This window comes from Triturus cristatus, chromosome 7 (assembly GCF_964204655.1).
Source record: "Triturus cristatus chromosome 7, aTriCri1.1, whole genome shotgun sequence".
Lineage (NCBI taxonomy): Eukaryota > Metazoa > Chordata > Amphibia > Caudata > Salamandridae > Triturus > Triturus cristatus.
In genome coordinates this window covers 1,691,091,845-1,691,109,972 of record NC_140590.1, presented here as the reverse complement: position 1 = coordinate 1,691,109,972, position 18,128 = coordinate 1,691,091,845, and the positions used below count along the sequence as shown (strand labels likewise).

Genomic DNA, 18,128 nt, shown 5'->3' with positions numbered 1-18,128 from the left:
TGGGGGGGGGGACAGGAACAGCCATATTAAAGCCATGAACCCCCTTGGAGGCGACTCAGATGACTAAGAACACGCCTGACCCACTCACCACCAGTATGAAATATTATGAATGGCTTCATGCATTGCCTATACCCCCCTCCCTAGATCTGTAGAAATATTACTAAAATAGGATATGGTAGCAGGTGGTCTTTGGTAAAAAGTGTGGATGTCACAGAAAATAGATTGATAAATTGGTTAGAGTCTGTCAGGGACACAATTAATGGCCCAGCAGTCAAACATGGTGATTTTTCTCAAGTCACGGTCACGTTGCAGAAGTAAGGCAAGTCAGTGGCAAGATTACATATTAAGCTACAATGAAGCATGGGATAACAGTGCATGGGTACCGCGCACGACAGTGGCATATAAAGTATTAGCTACTTTGGGGCACATGCATCAAGCCCGCATTTTGCGATTTCTAAATAGCAAGTTTTACCGATTCGCTACTTAGAAATCGCAAAATGCAATTCATGTAGGAATCGCAAAATAAAAATGTGATTCCTTAAAATTCCTTAATTGCTACTCGCAAATGCGATTCACAATTAAGGAATTGATTCCCATTCATTGCTATGGGCCCAGAGGCAAATAGGAATACTCGCAAGTGTACCAAAAGGATACCCTGTTGCACCCCTGAAATTCCAATTTTCACACGTGTTGCGCACGCAAATGCCCCAAGGGTGTGTGTGTGTGTGTAAAATGTGACTTTGAAAAATGCATTTTTATGCATTTTTCAAAGTTTTCACAAATTACCATCAACTGGAAGTTGATGGTAATTTGCTTTTCTTAAAATAGAAATTGCTGATTTTTTTTTTTTTTTGTTGCATTGCATTTAGGGGATCGCAATTTGCGATTCCCTAAATGCAATCGCAATTTAAATATTCACAAATTCTGCAATTACTTAAATAGCGATTTTTGCATTTGCGATGATGCATCCCAAATGCAAACATTGCGGTAGCAAACCCTTTGCAAACGCAAAAAATAATGATGCTTGTGCCCCTTAAACACTTATGAATGGATTGTTAGATTCTGTGGCCCATAGTTGTAAACTACGCCACCCTGATTGGTCTGCTAAAGGATATCAAGAGTTGTGCATGCTTCTCATAACCATGGAAAGGGATGGCATTTTCAAAGTAAAGGGCACAGCTAAAAATGACAAGGGGATGATGTTTCAGCAAGTACAAAGAGAAGAGGAGCCAGAGGGAATGTACTATCAAGGTGCACAGATGACAAGGGGATGATGTTTCAGCAAGTAAAAAGAGAAGAGGAGCCAGAGGGAATGTACTATCAAGGTGCACAACATAGACAGGATGAAGGACAAGGATACCAGAGAAGAGGCAAGAGTATGGATCAGTGTTATGTTTGCCAGAGATACAGGCACTGGGGCAGAAATTGCAAAAGTTGTAGAGGCAGAAGAGACTGGCATGAGCGATTCTGAGGATTGGTCCTGGCTATGGTCATGGCTGCCAACCGGATGGTTGAAGAGCATAGTTCTAGTACTAATGGGTATCTTTATAGTAATAGTGATATTATTCTGTTTTCTTTAGTGTTGTTGCTGCATGGGACAGCAATTGTGTAGTAAGAGCATCCATTCAATTTCTGCAGTTGAAGTTCTACCTCCTACAGCGCAGGAGCTAGCCCGCAGATATCTTAAAATACGAGAGGACGTAGAGAAAGCACACAAAGAAATGTTTGAATTAATGGCTATAGATATATAACATATAAATGCATTGAGTACTAGTATATCTTTTTGTCTATGTTGAATAAGGAATACCTCTTAGATGTGTCTACGCGCCAATATATGCAAGTTATTTAAACACTATGTAATGCCATTCACAGATATGTTCTTTATTGATACATGGCTACTTCTGTGTTTTTACCATATAGCAATGGCATATGATATGACTATCCTAAGGGGGGATATTGTGGGAGCAAAGATATATATCCATGTGTATGTATTACACAGATATGGGAATCCATTCCAATTCTCCCCGCACTATGTCAGACCCTTTGAGCTATCTACATCTGTCTCGGACGAAATGTCTTGCTCCATCCTCCGCAGTGCTCCCCCACCCCTTTACTAATCTATTCAAGCCTGACCCAAGGCCCGTCACTGCCCTCTTACTCCTCCAATAGCTGTCAACATAAACCACACTCTTAGGCCTCCTTTCTCCACGTTAAGTTTAGCTCAACCTGTTTTATGTTCCCTTGTTTGCTTATACTGCAGTAAGTATATTTTGCACTGTGTTTAGTGTTTAAGTGGCAATTCTATGTTCTATAGGATTACCCATGTGTCCCTTTTTTTTTGTTGCTGACAGCACTTTCTAACATATATAAACACCCCTCAAGAATGGCTCAAGGCAAAAGGAGCTTGTTCCAAGACATAACACTGGGATGTGCGTCTGCCTTCTGCCTTGGAATGCCAATAAGCATTGGTACCTGCAAATGCATTTAATCTATTTCTGAGCCCTGCCTGGTGTCTGTGTTTTCTTTGCATGACTCTGAGGAGGGTTTGAAGATTTATTTCCCTAACACCGAGCAGAAGTGATCGAACAAACATTATTTTACCCTACTAGACCACCTTTTATTATGGTTGCTCTATATGAAATGGCCCCTCCTTCCTAATCACGAAAACACCACTATCTAGCGCCAGGACACCTCCGGGTAATTGCAGCGCTTTACAAATATCAATAACATAACATAACATTTCCCGTTCAGCCTCCCTGCCCAATCCTGCTGCCCCTTTGTGGGCGATTGCATTGCCTTTTCAACGTGCCGGGTCCTCTCGTTGCTGGACATTTTGTTTTTTACCTCACAAGATGCTGGCTTTCGTCTACCACAGGCCACCCCAGACCCTGAGGTTCAGCAAGCATCTTCTGTTCTCTAGGCAATCAATCTATTCTGCCAGGTGCGCCATAATTGAAAGTACACATCTCCATAATGTGTATGGCGCTGTCTTCCAGCCACTTCAACGCCATCTCTAGTATCGTCACCTTGTTGTCAACATTGGTCCCCCATTTTCTACATTCTTTACATTTACTTTCAGTTACTCACCTTTGCCTCAAAAGCAGTCATTGTCCTCTCCGTTTGTCAAATATATTGTGCATTTTCTTCCTGGAAGGTAGGAGACTTCTCTCTTCCTTGAACATTTCCTCTGTACGCCCTCCTTCATAAGGGGAACTTTTAGCCACAACCAGGTTTTCTTTTTAAATAAATTCTCGTCAGGGCATGGGGTGGCTTGAGTCAGGGTGTCCTTCCTTTGGTGTTTTTGAATAGCCTCACTGGCCCTCTAGAAGCTTGCTCCTACTTCTTACCTATAGTTTGGAAGCTTGGCATGAATGTTCTAGCACCATGCACTCCATTGAGGCACCCTGATTCTCTTTGTGGCAGTGAGGTTCCAAGGGTTTAGAGGGGTACTGATTTCAAGGGTTAGGCCAAGCGCCAATAGCTGCCCTGCGGCAAATGTCTATCAGAATACTTTTAGTGGAGTAAAGAAGAATGTGTTCCGGCTGTGGGTCTCTCATGATCCCTCCAAGTTCAAAGAAAGTCTTAATGCTTCCCCAGCTCCTGAAAACACCTAGAATCTCTGACGTGAAAGGGCCAGAGGAACTGTGATCATCCTGAAGCCTGCAAGACAATGTCACTAAATAAATACATGTATTCATCTCACCAATACAAGGAAAGTGATTGTAAGTCTCGGTGTGATAAACTTGGCACTCCCTGGTGTAGCAGTGACTTTAATGACAAGTGACCATCTCCCACTGGTTGAGGTCTTGAACATGTTTTTCTCTTATCCTTAGTCTTAGCCCCTGGGCGAATTTGCTTTTTAGCCGCTAGTTCTAGACATTCTTCTATGTGTGCACCCACTGACTCTTTCTGGTCTCTCTTTATCCAGATCCACTCTCTGTCTCCCCTGCACAGTGGGCCGAGGAATACTTGGAGCAGTCTGAGGAAAAGCTCTGGCTGGGGGAGGCCGAAGACCAGACCGCTCAGAAGTGGTAAGAATCCATCATTCTAATTCATTTTCTCAGGCCTGAAATAGGCCACCTTTCCTCAAACCATCCTTCCACAAATACATTTTCAGTATTTTTGGGCGTGCATTCCTCCTTTCTTTGTTTGTTCTCTGTTTTTTGTGCTATTTAGTCCAGCACCCTGAATCCTTTATTAATAAAAGGCGTGACCATTTAACACACACAAAGCTGTGGTTTTAATGGCTCTTTCAGAATCCGTCTTTATACTACTCACTCTGTGAAGGTGTTCAGTTCTTTACTCTGCTTACTGAGAATTTGTTAAATAGTATCTATTTAAAATGTAATCACCTCTCTGAATATAAGCATGTGGGCCTTTTTGTAGGTGCTGTTTGTGGGGCATAGTCTTTATTATATTTATTTATTTTGTATCTCTTAGAAAGTGAAGCTGTAGGGCATTGTGGTGCTAACGGTAGCAGCCAGATGATGGTAAATGAATTGGTTAACAGGTTGGATCAGCTTTTTCAGAAGAGAAGTAGCCCTGGTAGAGCCTCATGAGTAGGAGGCAGTGCATTGAACATTGAGTAGAGTACCGAGAAGCCCCAGTCCCTTTTCCTACCTTTTCTGAGCCAAGGAAGAACGACATAACTGGGGGCATAGCTGCTTCCTCTCACAAGGGCCATGGCTAGGTCTGCTTGATTTGGCAATGCATTTATGGTTTTAAATGTACTTCTGACATTGATTGGCCCCATTGCAAGTGCCTAATGAAGGGAGCCATTGGCGAGTATTTCGGGGCCGTAAGTAGAAGTCCAGCTGCAGCCTTTTGAATGACCTTATTATAGCCTTATAGCCCGCCGTAGCGGGCTATAAAGGCTGTTAAAGGCCCGCTGCAGCGTTAAAGGCCCGAGCCGAAGGCGAGGGACTTTAACAAAGCAGAGGGACTTTAACCCCTTCGCTGCTAGGCCTTTTCCCCTCCTGTGCTAAGCCTTTTTTGGGCTATTTGGGGTAGTGCGCGCTTAGGCCCCTGTAACTTTTTCACCACATTAGGTATCCACGCCAAATTTGCGTCATTTTCTTCCAACATCATGGGGATTCTAAAGGTACCCAGGGTTTGTAGATTCTCCTAGAGGGTTCCCAGAAATTAGTCAAAATATAGCAAAATTTTGTTTTTTTTGTGAAAAATGAGGAAAAACATGCTGCAAATGAAAGCTTCTGGGTTTTTCTCTGCAAATGGTATCAAAAAAGGGTTTGTGGGGCTGAAATCACCATTTCTCCAGCTTTTAGGGAATGACAGAATTTTGTCAGAAAACCAACATTTTTCACACAGTTTTGGCATTTTTCTGGGACATACCCTATTTTTGCTATTTTTTGTGCTTTCAACCTCCTTCCAGTTAATGGTAGAAATGGGTAGAAAAACAATAATGGATCCTGGAAAGCTATACATTTTTGAAAAGTAGACAAAATTCTAAATTCAGCAAGGGGTCATTTGTGTAGATCCATCAAGGTTTCTTTATAGAAACTAACAGTTAAATATAGAAAAAATTAAAAATTAGTTGAAAAAAAGCAGCCTTTTGAGTCAACGTTTTCACCTGTAACTTCTTCTAATTATGACATCTCTTAGAAAGCAATGTACCGTTACATCCACTGGACCTTCCTGGTTGTGGGGATATATAGGACTTGTAGGTTCACCAAGAGCCCAACGAACCCAGAGTAAAAAACTGAGCAGCATTTTGTAATGGTTTTTTTTTTAGTTCTGGGTATTTAGCAATTATAGTGTGAAAATGTATACATGGAAAAATTGGTATGAAAAACACCTTTGTATTTCTGAAATGGGAACAAATTACAGAGTTTAGAAACAGTGTATATTTGCACTTTTTCGAAATTGGGAATACTCATACTTGCATGACAATTATTGGTCATTTTTCAAAATGACTTTTTTTTTACACAATGTCTTTCATTTGGAAGGGAGAAATGCATCAAAAATCAATAGGTAATAACAGTTGCTTTACAAATCTGAACTACCCTAAGTCTCCCGATAAAAACGGTACCTCACTTGTGTGGGTAGGCATAGTGCCCACGACAGGAAGTGGCTCAAAACCTAAGGTGAACACACCACATTTTCACACTGAAAATTTACACATTTTTTGCGAAGAGTCTAGCTGTAGTTTTTTAACCCTAGCCCTGCCAGCACCTTGGGAAACCTAGCAAACCTATACATTTTTGAAAACTAGACACCCAGGGGAATCCAGGATGGGGTGACTTGAGTGCCTCCCACCATGGTCTGTTACCCAGAATCCCTTGCAAACGTAAAAAAATGACAAAAAAAACACATTTTCCCCACATTTCTGGGATGGAAAGTTCTGGAATCTGCGTGGATCCACAAATTTCCACCCACCCCGCGTTCCCCAAAGTCCTACGAGAAAAATGGTACCTCACTTGTGCGGGTCGGCCTAGTGCCCGCGACAGGAAACGGCGCAAAACGCAACGTGGTCCCACCTCAATTTTGCAGTGAAAAATTACCCCTTTTTGGCAAAGTGACTAGCTGTAGTTTTTGAACCCTAGCCCTGCCGGCACCTAGGGAAACCTAGCAAACCTATACATTTTTGAAAACTAGACACCCAGGGGAATCCAGGATGGGGTGACTTGACTGCCTCCTACCATGGTCTGTTACCCAGAATCCCTTGCAAACGTAAAAAAATGACAAAAAAAACACATTTTCCCCACATTTCTGGGATGGAAAGTTCTGGAATCTGCGTGGATCCACAAATTTCCACCCACCCCGCGTTCCCCAAAGTCCTACGAGAAAAATGGTGCCTCACTTGTGCGGGTTGGCCTAGTGCCCGCGACAGGAAACGGCGCAAAACGCAACGTGGTCACACCTATATTTTGCAGTGAAAAATGACCCCTTTTTGGCAAAGTGACTAGCTGTAGTTTTTGAACCCTAGCCCTGCCGGCACCTAGGGAAACCTAGCAAACCTATACATTTTTGAAAACTAGACACCCAGGGGAAGCCAGGATGGGGTGACTTGACTGCCTCCCACCATGGTCTGTTACCCAGAATCCCTTGCAAACGTAAAAAAATGACAAAAAAAACACATTTTCCCCACATTTCTGGGATGGAAAGTTCTGGAATCTGCGTGGATCCACAAATTTCCACCCACCCCGCGTTCCCCAAAGTCCTACGAGAAAAATGGTACCTCACTTGTGCGGGTCGGCCTAGTGCCCGCGACAGGAAACGGCACAAAACGCAACGTGGTCACACCTCAATTTTGCAGTGAAAAATGACCCTTTTTTGGCAAAGTGACTAGCTGTAGTTTTTGAACCCTAGCCCTGCCGGCACCTAGGGAAACCTAGCAAACCTATACATTTTTGAAAACTAGACACCCAGGGGAATCCAGGATGGGGTGACTTGACTGCCTCCCACCATGGTCTGTTACCCAGAATCCCTTGCAAACGTAAAAAAATGACAAAAAAAACACATTTTCCCCACATTTCTGGGATGGAAAGTTCTGAAATCTGCGTGGATCCACAAATTTCCACCCACCCCGCGTTCCCCAAAGTCCTACGAGAAAAATGGTACCTCACTTGTGCGGGTCGGCTTAGTGTCCGCGACAGGAAACGGCGCAAAACGCAAGGTGGTCACACCTCAATTTTGCAGTGAAAAATGACCCTTTTTTGGCTAAGTGACTAGCTGTAGTTTTTTAACTCTAGCCCTGCCGGCACCTAGGGAAACCTACCAAACCCAGACATTTCTGAAAACTAGACACCCGGCGGCTTCCAGGGAGGTATGGCTTGCGTGGATCCCCCAACGTTTCCTTATCCAGAATCCCCTGTAAACCTCAATTTTAGCTGAAAAAATCACTTTTTTCACACATTTTGGGGTGGGAAAGTAGTGGCATCACCGGGCTCACACAAATTTACCACCACCCAGCGTTCCCCCAGGTCTCCCGGTAAAAATGGTGCCTCACTTGTGTGGGAGGCCCAAGTACCCGCGTCGGGCAAGGGCCCAAAACGTAGTGAGGCGACATCAAAATGGCCTATCGCAAAACCACCTGGTTTTGCAAGGGGGGTCACTTAGGTTTTTGGCCCGGTGCGCGGCGGCCATCTAGGGAAACCTACCAAACCCACGCATTTCTGAAAACTGGACACCCAGCGGCTTCCAGGGAGGTATGGCTTGCGTGGATCCCCCAACGTTTCCTTACCCAGAATCCCCTGCAAACCTCAATTTTTGCTGAAAAAAATCACTTTTTTCACACATTTTGGGTTGGGAAAATAGTGGCATCACCGGGCTCACACAAATTTACCCCCACCCAGCATTCCCCCAGGTCTCCCGGTAAAAATGGTGCCTCACTTGTGTGGGAGGCCCAAGTACCCGCGCCAGGCAAGGGTCCAAAACGTAGTGAGGCGACATCAAAATTGCCTATCGCAAAACCACCTGGTTTTGCAAGGGGGGTCACTTAGGTTTTTGGCCCGGTGCTCGGCGGCCATCTAGGGAAACCTACCAAACCCACGCATTTCTGAAAACTAGACACCCAGCGGCTTCCAGGGAGGTATGGCTTGCGTGGATCCCCCAACGTTTCCTTACCCAGAATCCCCTGCAAACCTCAATTTTTGCTGAAAAAAATCACTTTTTTCACACATTTTGGGGTGGGAAAGTAGTGGCATCACCGGGCTCACACAAATTTACCCCCACCCAGCGTTCCCCCAGGTCTCCCGGTAAAAATGGTGCCTCACTTGTGTGGGAGGCCCAAGTACCCACGCCAGGCAAGGGCCCAAAACGTAGTGAGGCGACATCAAAATGGCCTATCGCAAAACCACCTGGTTTTGCAAGGGGGGTCACTTAGGTTTTTGGCCCGGTGCTCGGCGGCCATCTAGGGAAACCTACCAAACCCACGCATTTCTGAAAACTAGACACCCGGCGGCTTCCAGGGAGGTATGGCTTGCGTGGATCCCCCAACGTTTCCTTACCCAGAATCCCCTGCAAACCTCAATTTTTGCTGAAAAAACACTTTTTTCACACATTTTGGGGTGGGAAAGTAGTGGCATCACCGGGCTCACACAAATTTACCACCACCCAGCGTTCCCCCAGGTCTCCCGGTAAAAATGGTGCCTCACTTGTGTGGGAGGCCCAAGTAGCCGCGGCAGGCAAGGGTCCAAAACGTAGCGAGGCGACATCAAAATGGCCTATCCCATATGTCCCATCACTACGTTTTGGGCCCTTGCCTGCCGCGGGTACTTGGGCCTCCCACACAAGTGAGGCACCATTTTTACCGGGAGACCTGGGGGAACGCTGGGTGGTGGTAAATTTGTGTGAGCCCGGTGATGCCACTACTTTCCCACCCCAAAATGTGTGACAAAAGTGATTTTTTCAGCAAAATTTGAGGTTTGCAGGGGATCCTGGGTAAGGAAACGTTGGGGGATCCACGCAAGCCATACCTCCCTGGAAGCCGCCGGGTGTCTAGTTTTCAGAAATGTGTGGGTTTGGTAGGTTTCCCTAGATGGCCGCCGAGCACCGGGACAAAAACCAAAGTGACCCCCCTTGCAAAACCAGATTAACTATTGTTCCTACAGCGTGAGAATTTTGGAATAATATTGCAAAGAAAATGTGGCAGACATTTTGAGGTTTGCAGGACATTGGGGATAAAAAATATTTTTGAATTCACAAGAGAGACATCACCATGAACTCCCATGGGTTTTCAACAATATCTACAGTTGGTGGGTTATTCTTGCATGGAAAGTGTACCTTGGCAGAGAAACTAAAGACAAAGATTCCAGCACAACCATCTATTCCTCAAATACACACACATACTGGTTGGATTTGGCACGAGGGCGAGTCATGGTTCAGTGTATTAAATTTTATTAACAAGAGATTTCACAAAAATGAAATGCACTGTCAATAATTAAAATCACAAAAAACCAAACCAATGACTCGCAGCTCGTGAGCTGTAAAGCCACGTCAAGGCACCAACCACTTTACAGGCCATTCACACACCTTTCATACGTGATACAAACAAGACCAATCGCACCACCAGGCACAAAAGCAACACATTACAAAATTCACCAAAAAGGGACAAGGTACACCCTGCTTCAGAAAGACAAATATTACTGCACAGCCATCTAATCCGCAAGCACACACACATACTGGTTGGATTTGGCACGAGGGTGAGTGATGGTTCAGTAGATACAATTGTATTAGCAAGTGATTTCACAGAAATGAAATGCACTGGTAATAATTGAAAGTGCGAGAAACTGAACCATTGACTCACAGCTCGTGAGCTGTAAAGCCATGACAAGGCACCAACCTCTTTACAGGCCATTCATACACCTTTCATACGTGTGAGACATACAAAACCATTCACACCGCCAGCCGCGGGCCCATCACATAACAAAACTCACACCAGCACACAGCGCCATTCAAGGGCCCATCACTTTCACACGCCCACAATCCAGACACAGCAACTACACAGGCTGATGGATTGCGTGGAGTGGCACTCAGCTAGCAGTGTGTGTAGTGACCAGCAGAAAGTCACTACTCACACACAGCCAGCCGAGCACCAGTCCACACATACCGCTAGCCAAACACCAGTCCAGGCACACCGCAAGCCAAGCGCCAGTCCAGGCACACCACCAGCCAATCGCCAGTCCAGGCACACCGCCAGCCAATCGCCAGTCCAGGCACACCGCCAGCCAAGCTCCAGTCCACGGACACCACCAGCCAAGCACCAGTCCGCACACACCACCAGTCCACGCACACCGCCAGCCAAGTACCAGTCCACGCACACCGCCAGCCAAGTACCAGTCCACGCACACCGCCAGCCAAGCACCATTCCACACACACCGCCAGCCAAGCTCCAGTCCACGCACACCACCAGCCAAGCTCCAGTCCACGGACACCACCAGCCAAGCACCAGTCCCCACACACCGCCAGCCCACGCACACCGCCAGCCAAGCACCATTCCACGCACACCGCCAGCCAAGCACCATTCCACGCACACCGCCAGCCAAGCACCATTCCACGCACACCACCAGCCACGCACCAGTCCACGCAGACCGCCAGTCCATGCACACCGCCAGACCACGCACACCGCCAGCCACGCACAATTCCACGCACACCACCAACCAAGTGCCAGTCCACACACACCAACAGCCAAGCGCAAGCCTACACACACCGCCATCACATTTAGGATTTTTTTAGAAAAAAATTAAAACAAATCGCAAATAGATACAAATCTTCTAACAGAAAAACAGCAACTAAATACATTGCACTAACACCAACCTTGAAACAGAATCAAATTATCCAAAGAATACAGACCAGGCAGTTGACTTTACCACTCATGAATGCTCCCAAAAATTCTTTCGCGTGTGGTACGCTCTAAAACAAGCAGGGAGACACAGTGCAGGATGAGAAGGACAGTCGGGGCAGTACATACGACTCTCCTTCCGCAAACCTTTTCGCCAACAGACTCTACATCTCCTACTGGGAAAATCTTTTGCGGGTGTGGGAGGAATGTGATCTGGAAAGTGGCGTTCTTTCAATCTAGCAACATCCTCCACCAATCCAACTCTAGGAACACTTGCCTGTTCCACTACAACAAGGCTGCCTATTACAGACTCCTGAAACTTAGCAAAAGTCATCTTTGACTCAGGGCAAGAATCCTGGAACACAACAAAAGCATTAAACATTGCCAAGTGGAAAAGATGGATAGCCAACTCCTTGTACCAAATGTAAGCCTTACGAAGAGCAGTGTAAGGTTCCAACCTCTGATCTACTCTGTCAACACCACCCATGTGCCTATTATAGTCTAAAATGCACACAGGTTTGCGCGCTTCAGCGACCTGTCCCCAAACAGTCACAGGTGCAGTGCTTTCATCATGGATGGTAGTCAGCATGTAGACATCTCTCCTGTCTGTAAACTTCACAGCAAGAAGCTCCTGGCAACACAACGCACTGCACTGTCCCCGCACAAGCTTTTGACAAACAAGTTCTTTCGGGAAACCTTTACGGTTAGAGCGGATTGTGCCACAAGCAAGAGTGTCCACTTTGGCCAATTCCCTGAACAACCGCACACCAGTGTAGAAGTTATCTACATATAAATGGTGGCCTTTGTTAAAAAATCCTCTACCAAGTTCCCAAACAATTTTCTCAGTCACTCCAAAAGTGGACGGACAACCAGGGAGGTTAATCCTAGATTCCTTACCGGTGTACACCCTGAAATTAGAGACATATCCAGTCCTACTGTCACACAGCATATACAGCTTTATTCCATAGCGTGCCCTCTTACTAGGAATGTATTGCCTAAAAACCAAGCGGCCCTTGAACAACACCAAAGACTTATCCACTGCAATTTCTTTCCCAGGGGCATAAATCTCAGAAAATCGATCAACAAAGTGATCAAGGACAGGCCTAATCTTAAAAACACGGTCACAGTCAGGGTGATCTCGTGGCAACGCTAAACCATTATCAACAAAGTGCATCATCTGAAGCAGAAGCAAATACCTGTCACGAGTCATGACTGCCGGAAAAATAGACGTTGCCATCAAGGGACTGCTAGACCAATATGAAGACATTGATGGCTTCCTTAGCAAGCCCATCAAAAAAGTTAAACCCAAGAACTTCTTCATCTCTTTAACATTTGTGGGAGTCCACCGGGTAGCTCTAGAGTGTGGCTTAAGACTGGCACTGTTGTCCCTCAAAAACTGTTCGGCATACAAATTAGTCTGCTCAACAATCTCTGCCAAAAACACATCGTCCATAAACAACTGAAAAAAACTTTCCGGCAAAAAGTTTTCAGTATTCACTCTAGACCCTGGAACACCAGTAAACTCTGGCAATGCCGGCTGCACCATGCCAGGGGCAACCCAGAGGTCATCACTTTCAAAGGGAAGCCTTGCAGTCCCAGACTGCAGCCCAGATGCCCCTTGCCGCACTACACCAACGGGAAGCCTTGCAGTCCCAGGCTGCAGCCCAGATGCCTCTTGCCGCACTACACCAACGGGAAGCCTTGCAGCACCAGGCTGCAGCCCAGATGCCTCTTGCCGCACTATCGGCACATCAGTCTCCTCCTCTAACACAGGCACTTCATCCGCACTAAGAGTATCTTCATCATCCGATGACTCCATATGGAGAGACAACTCACTGCCAGAATCGTCCCCTGCCTCCTCTCCCTCAGATGCAGAGTCAGTCTCCGAACCAATATCAGAGGAAGACTCAAACAGCAAACCAACAACCTGCTGAGCAGTAATCCTGCGGCTAGCCATTATACTTACTAAGATAGAAGACTGCACAAACAAGTCAACAACAACCAACAATGTGCAAACCAAGTAAGTAAAGAAATGTGTACCTTTATCACAAAGATCAATGTACTAAAAAACTATACAATTCAATTACAAGAGACAGCTGCACTCACCAGAAACCTACTCTGCAGTGACACAGCAAAAACCAACGATATCCAACTAGAAAGAAGAAAAAAAAAAAATTACTCACAAGACAACAAAATACACATCGAGCACCAATGCAAAAAGTTTTTGACACTCAAAAAACAAACATACTGCTATTATTACACCATTTGCAAAAAAAATTCATGCAGAGAAATCAAACACATTTACATTGTACAAAAAAGAGTCTCTTACCAAACTACACAAACAGCAGAACCACCATAACAACACGGCAAACTGAAAAGAGCAAAAGCCTTCACCTAGAACAAAAAAGTTAAAAAAAAAAAAAAAACATTACTATTGCAATTCACAAAAAATAAAACAATAAACATTACAACATGCTATGTTACTACCCAAATGGTCAATCGGGTTATGTTCCAGGTGGGGCAGAAAACAGCAGGAAAAAAAAAGGCTACTCTGTCCCGGGGCCGGTGGGCCAAATACATATTACAAAAATTGCCCCCTGGAAGCGACACTTGCCAAAGGGGTCACTTCCATTTTTATTTACACTAATTCCCTGGTGTCTAGTGGGCTTTTCTGCCCCCCCCCCCCCCTGGGGCCAGACACGGAGCGAAAGTCGACCGATCTGCCCCCAGGGGGGGCAGAAAAGTCTTCCAGAAAATTATGCCCCCAAGGAAGCGACCCTTGCCCAAGGGGTCGCTTCCCAAATGAACAAAACAACATCCCTGGTGTCTAGTGGGCTTTTCTGCCCCCCCCCGGGGGCAGAAAGGGACCGAAAGTGGACCGATCTGCCCCCAGGGGGGGCAAAAAAGTCTGAGCATAAATGTTTCCCCCTGGGAAGCGACCCTTGCCCAAGGGGTCACTTCCCATATCAAAAAAACGACATCCCTGGTGTCTAGTGGGCTTTTCTGCCCCCCCTGGGGGCAGAAACGGACCGAAAGTGAACCGATCTGCCCCCAGGGGGGGCAGAAAAGTCTGTGCAAAAATTATTCCCCGAGGGAAGCGACCCTTGCCCAAGGGGTCGCTTCACATCTCACTATAACGACATCCCTGGTGTCTAGTGGGCTTTTCTGCCCCCCCCCGGGGGCAGAAATGGACCGAAAGTGGACCGATCTGCCCCCAGGGGAGGCAGAAAAGTCTGAGCAATAATTATCCCCCAGGGAAGCGACCCTTGCCCAAGGGGTCGCTTCCCATATCAATATATCGAAATTCCCTGGTGTCTAGTGGGCTTTTCTGCCCCCCCCTGTGGGCAGAAACGGACCGAAAGTGGACCAATCTGCCCCCAGGGGGGGCAGAAAAGTCTTCCAGAAAATTATGCCCCCAAGGAAGCGACCCTTGCCCAAGGGGTCGCTTCCCAAATGAACAAAACAACATCCCTGGTGTCTAGCGGGCTTTTCTGCCCCCCCCCCGGGGGGCAGAAAGGGACCGAAAGTGGACCGATCTGCCCCCAGGGGGGGCAAAAAAGTCTGAGCATAAATGTTTCCCCCTGGGAAGCGACCCTTGCCCAAGGGGTCACTTCCCATATCAAAAAAACGACATCCCTGGTGTCTAGTGGGCTTTTCTGCCCCCCCTGGGGGCAGAAACGGACCGAAAGTGAACCGATCTGCCCCCAGGGGGGGCAGAAAAGTCTGTGCAAAAATTATTCCCCGAGGGAAGCGACCCTTGCCCAAGGGGTCGCTTCACATCTCACTATAACGACATCCCTGGTGTCTAGTGGGCTTTTCTGCCCCCCCCGGGGGCAGAAACGGACCGAAAGTGGACCGATCTGCCCCCAGGGGAGGCAGAAAAGTCTGAGCAATAATTATCCCCCAGGGAAGCGACCCTTGCCCAAGGGGTCGCTTCCCATATCAATATATCGAAATTCCCTGGTGTCTAGTGGGCTTTTCTGCCCCCCCCTGTGGGCAGAAACGGACCGAAAGTGGACCAATCTGCCCCCAGGGGGGGCAGAAATGTCTGCGTAGTAATTATCCCCCAGGGAAGCGACCCTTGCCCAAGGGGTCGCTTCCCATAACAATATTACGACATCCCTGGTGTCTAGTGGGCTTTTCTGCCCCCCCCTGGGGGCAGAAACGGACCGAAAGTGGACCGATCTGCCCCCAGGGGAGCGACCCTTGCCCAAGGGGTCGCTCCCAAAATGGCCAAATACGAGATCCCTGGGGTCTAGTGGGGGCATTCCTGTCCCACGATCGCGACGCTGTGCGCGATCGTGGGACAGGAATGCCCAGCATTGAGACATCAGGGGAGAGGAAATACTCTTTCCTCTCCCCCGATGCCGGCGCGCGCTGTGCGCGCTGACATCATCAGGAAGCGTGGGGGGGCTCGGGGGTGGCAGCGGAAACTCTTCTGCTGCCATCCCCCTCTGTGGGGGCACGATCGATGCCCCAGGGGGGGAGCGCCAGCGCTTCCCCCAGGGGCTGTGCTCATGACGGAGCGGTTCCGTTATGAGCACAGCTCAACCGATGCTCATGACGGAACCGCTCCGTCATGAGCATCGAAGGGGTTAAAACCCGGTATAGCCCTGCTACGAAGGGCTATAAGGCTATTAGAACATTCTGCCACTAGAGGGCAGAATGTTCTAACAAAACAAAGCCTTCAGGGAGCGCGAGGGGATTGAAATCCCCTCAGGCTCCCTGAAGTCTTTGTTCACAGCCAGAGCTGTGAACAAAGACACATTGGAATGTTGGAGCTCCGGGCTTATACCAGCCATTATAAGCCCGGAGCACTCCATTGTTTTCAATGGAGCTCCCAACATTCCAATGTTCTAATATAGCCTTATAGCCCGCCGTAGCGGGCTATACCGGCTATTAAAGGCCCGCTGCAGCGTTAAAGGCCCGAGCCGAAGGCGAGGGACTTTAACAAAAGCAGCGGGACTTTAATAGCGGTATAGCCCTGCTACGAAGGGCTATAAGGCTATTAGAACATTCTGCCACTAGAGGGCAGAATGTTCTAATAAATTAAACAAAGGCTTCTCGAAGCTCGAGGGGATTTAAATCCCCTCGAGCTTCGAGAGGCTTTTGTAAAACATTGGAATGTTGCTCTGCGGGCCTTTACCAGCCCGTAGAAGCATGGAGCACTCCATTGTCTACAATGGAGTGCTCCACATTCCAATGTTCTAATATCAGTTAAGATACCTTTCGTTTGGACAAAATGTAGCTCATTGCCATTTGCCAGACTAGAGGGAATCAGTGCTGTAACTGCAGTAACACTTCCCTCAGTGGTCAGGTGAGCAGAATTATTTAGCAGTTCTAGCTAAAAACAAACGGTCAAACACAGTACTACAACCTGCTGGCAGCAAGGAAGGTTGGCAATCTAACTGGAGCTCAGGTTGTGCACGTCTAGTGCTGGCAGGGTCAGGCCCCCAGTGCATTAGGTTAGGAAGGTGTGGCCAAGGAGTCTCCTCTTTATTTAACACTGTGACTTGAGTTTTCAAACAATGTCATTCTTTTCTATCCTGTGTCTTGTAACTCTGTTTATTTTGACAAAAGACCTGTAGTTGAGAGAACTACACTATCTCACAAATGAAAACCCACTTTCCAGTTCTCACAATTTGCAGGAGACTTTATCAAGCCGTGTGCGTTTCCTGGAATAAGAGCGGCTCCCAGTCACTCTTCCTCCTCCCAGCCCTGCAGGAGGAGTGTTTCATCTGTACAGGTGGCTGCAGGGGGTTGGCACCAGCATCCGTTTTTGGGGACAGTGATAAAAATTAACCTGAAAACTAATGTGCAAAAGAGAAAAAAGAGGACCCGAAGTGTAGAGTGGTGGAAGAAGGAGACCTGAGTTGGAATCAAAACCAGGCATCCCTTGGAGTTCAACAATCCTGGTGATTATCAGCACTGGGTTTCTACGAAAAACTCAAATCTTTGGAGCCCTGCACTCATTAATTTATTTTATTTGTAATTTATTAAGCACATGAAGCAGTGTCTATTACCCTAACCTTACGTCTCTAACTACTACATTGCTTGAACAAGGGCAGGACATAACTAAAATTGGTTACTGCCATTCTACTACACAAACTCTAGACATGCTGGGCCAGCAGGCCAAAAGCTAATCTCCCACTGACAGCAGAATACTTTGGTAAAGGAGCTAGTGCCAACGCAATTTAGAATCAAAGAATGTGTTTGCGTTGGTGCAGCCTGGATGTAGCACCTGAATTAAACCCCTTCATTTCTTGGATGGTACCCAGCTTTTTTTCCATTTTTGGTGAAAGGATTTTCACTGCCTACCTCCACCTATAGCTTTAATCAGCTATTAACTTATTTAATATTTGCATCTATTGTAGTTGTAAGTGTCTTAGAATTAAATAAGTACACAGCATGTTATTTAGACCGTGGTAGCTGCAAGTTACAGTGCAGGGTAGTGAGGAGGAGCAAGTAATGTCAATGATGACTCAGACATTGGCCCGAGTTTCAAACTTGGTTCATAAAGTTGCCAGGTAAAGTAAAAGGTTTTTACTTCTTTGCAAATGGAATTAAATGCCCAAATAAACCAAAGGATGGGTTAACACCTTGTAATACTCTCCTTTTCACTGGGCAGAGTGCAGAGGAAGGATTCAGATAGGCAACAGCCTCTTTAAACATTAACTTTCACTGTTACTTTAGGACAGGAAACTGCTTTACGTTCCCATAATGTAGTTCAGCAACTTAATTAGTTCATTTTCCACTCAGTAGTGCAAGCATCCTGAACTCTGTGCACTGCATGTCATGTAATTTTTCACAATAGAATAATAGTTGA

General features: G+C 46.6%; 1 protein-coding gene across 6 annotated transcripts in view; it reads left to right on the top strand.

Moving 5' to 3' along the window:
• Window positions 1-18,128, top strand: part of PEX5 (peroxisomal biogenesis factor 5) — a 160,911-nt gene that overhangs the window by 78,746 nt on the left and 64,037 nt on the right. For all 6 annotated transcript variants that reach the window (XM_085619874.1, XM_085619871.1, XM_085619875.1 and 3 more), the window contains exon 6: window positions 3,929-4,031. In XM_085619874.1, the coding sequence (XP_085476000.1) occupies window positions 3,929-4,031 (103 nt within the window). The remainder of the gene's footprint in view (window positions 1-3,928; window positions 4,032-18,128) is intronic.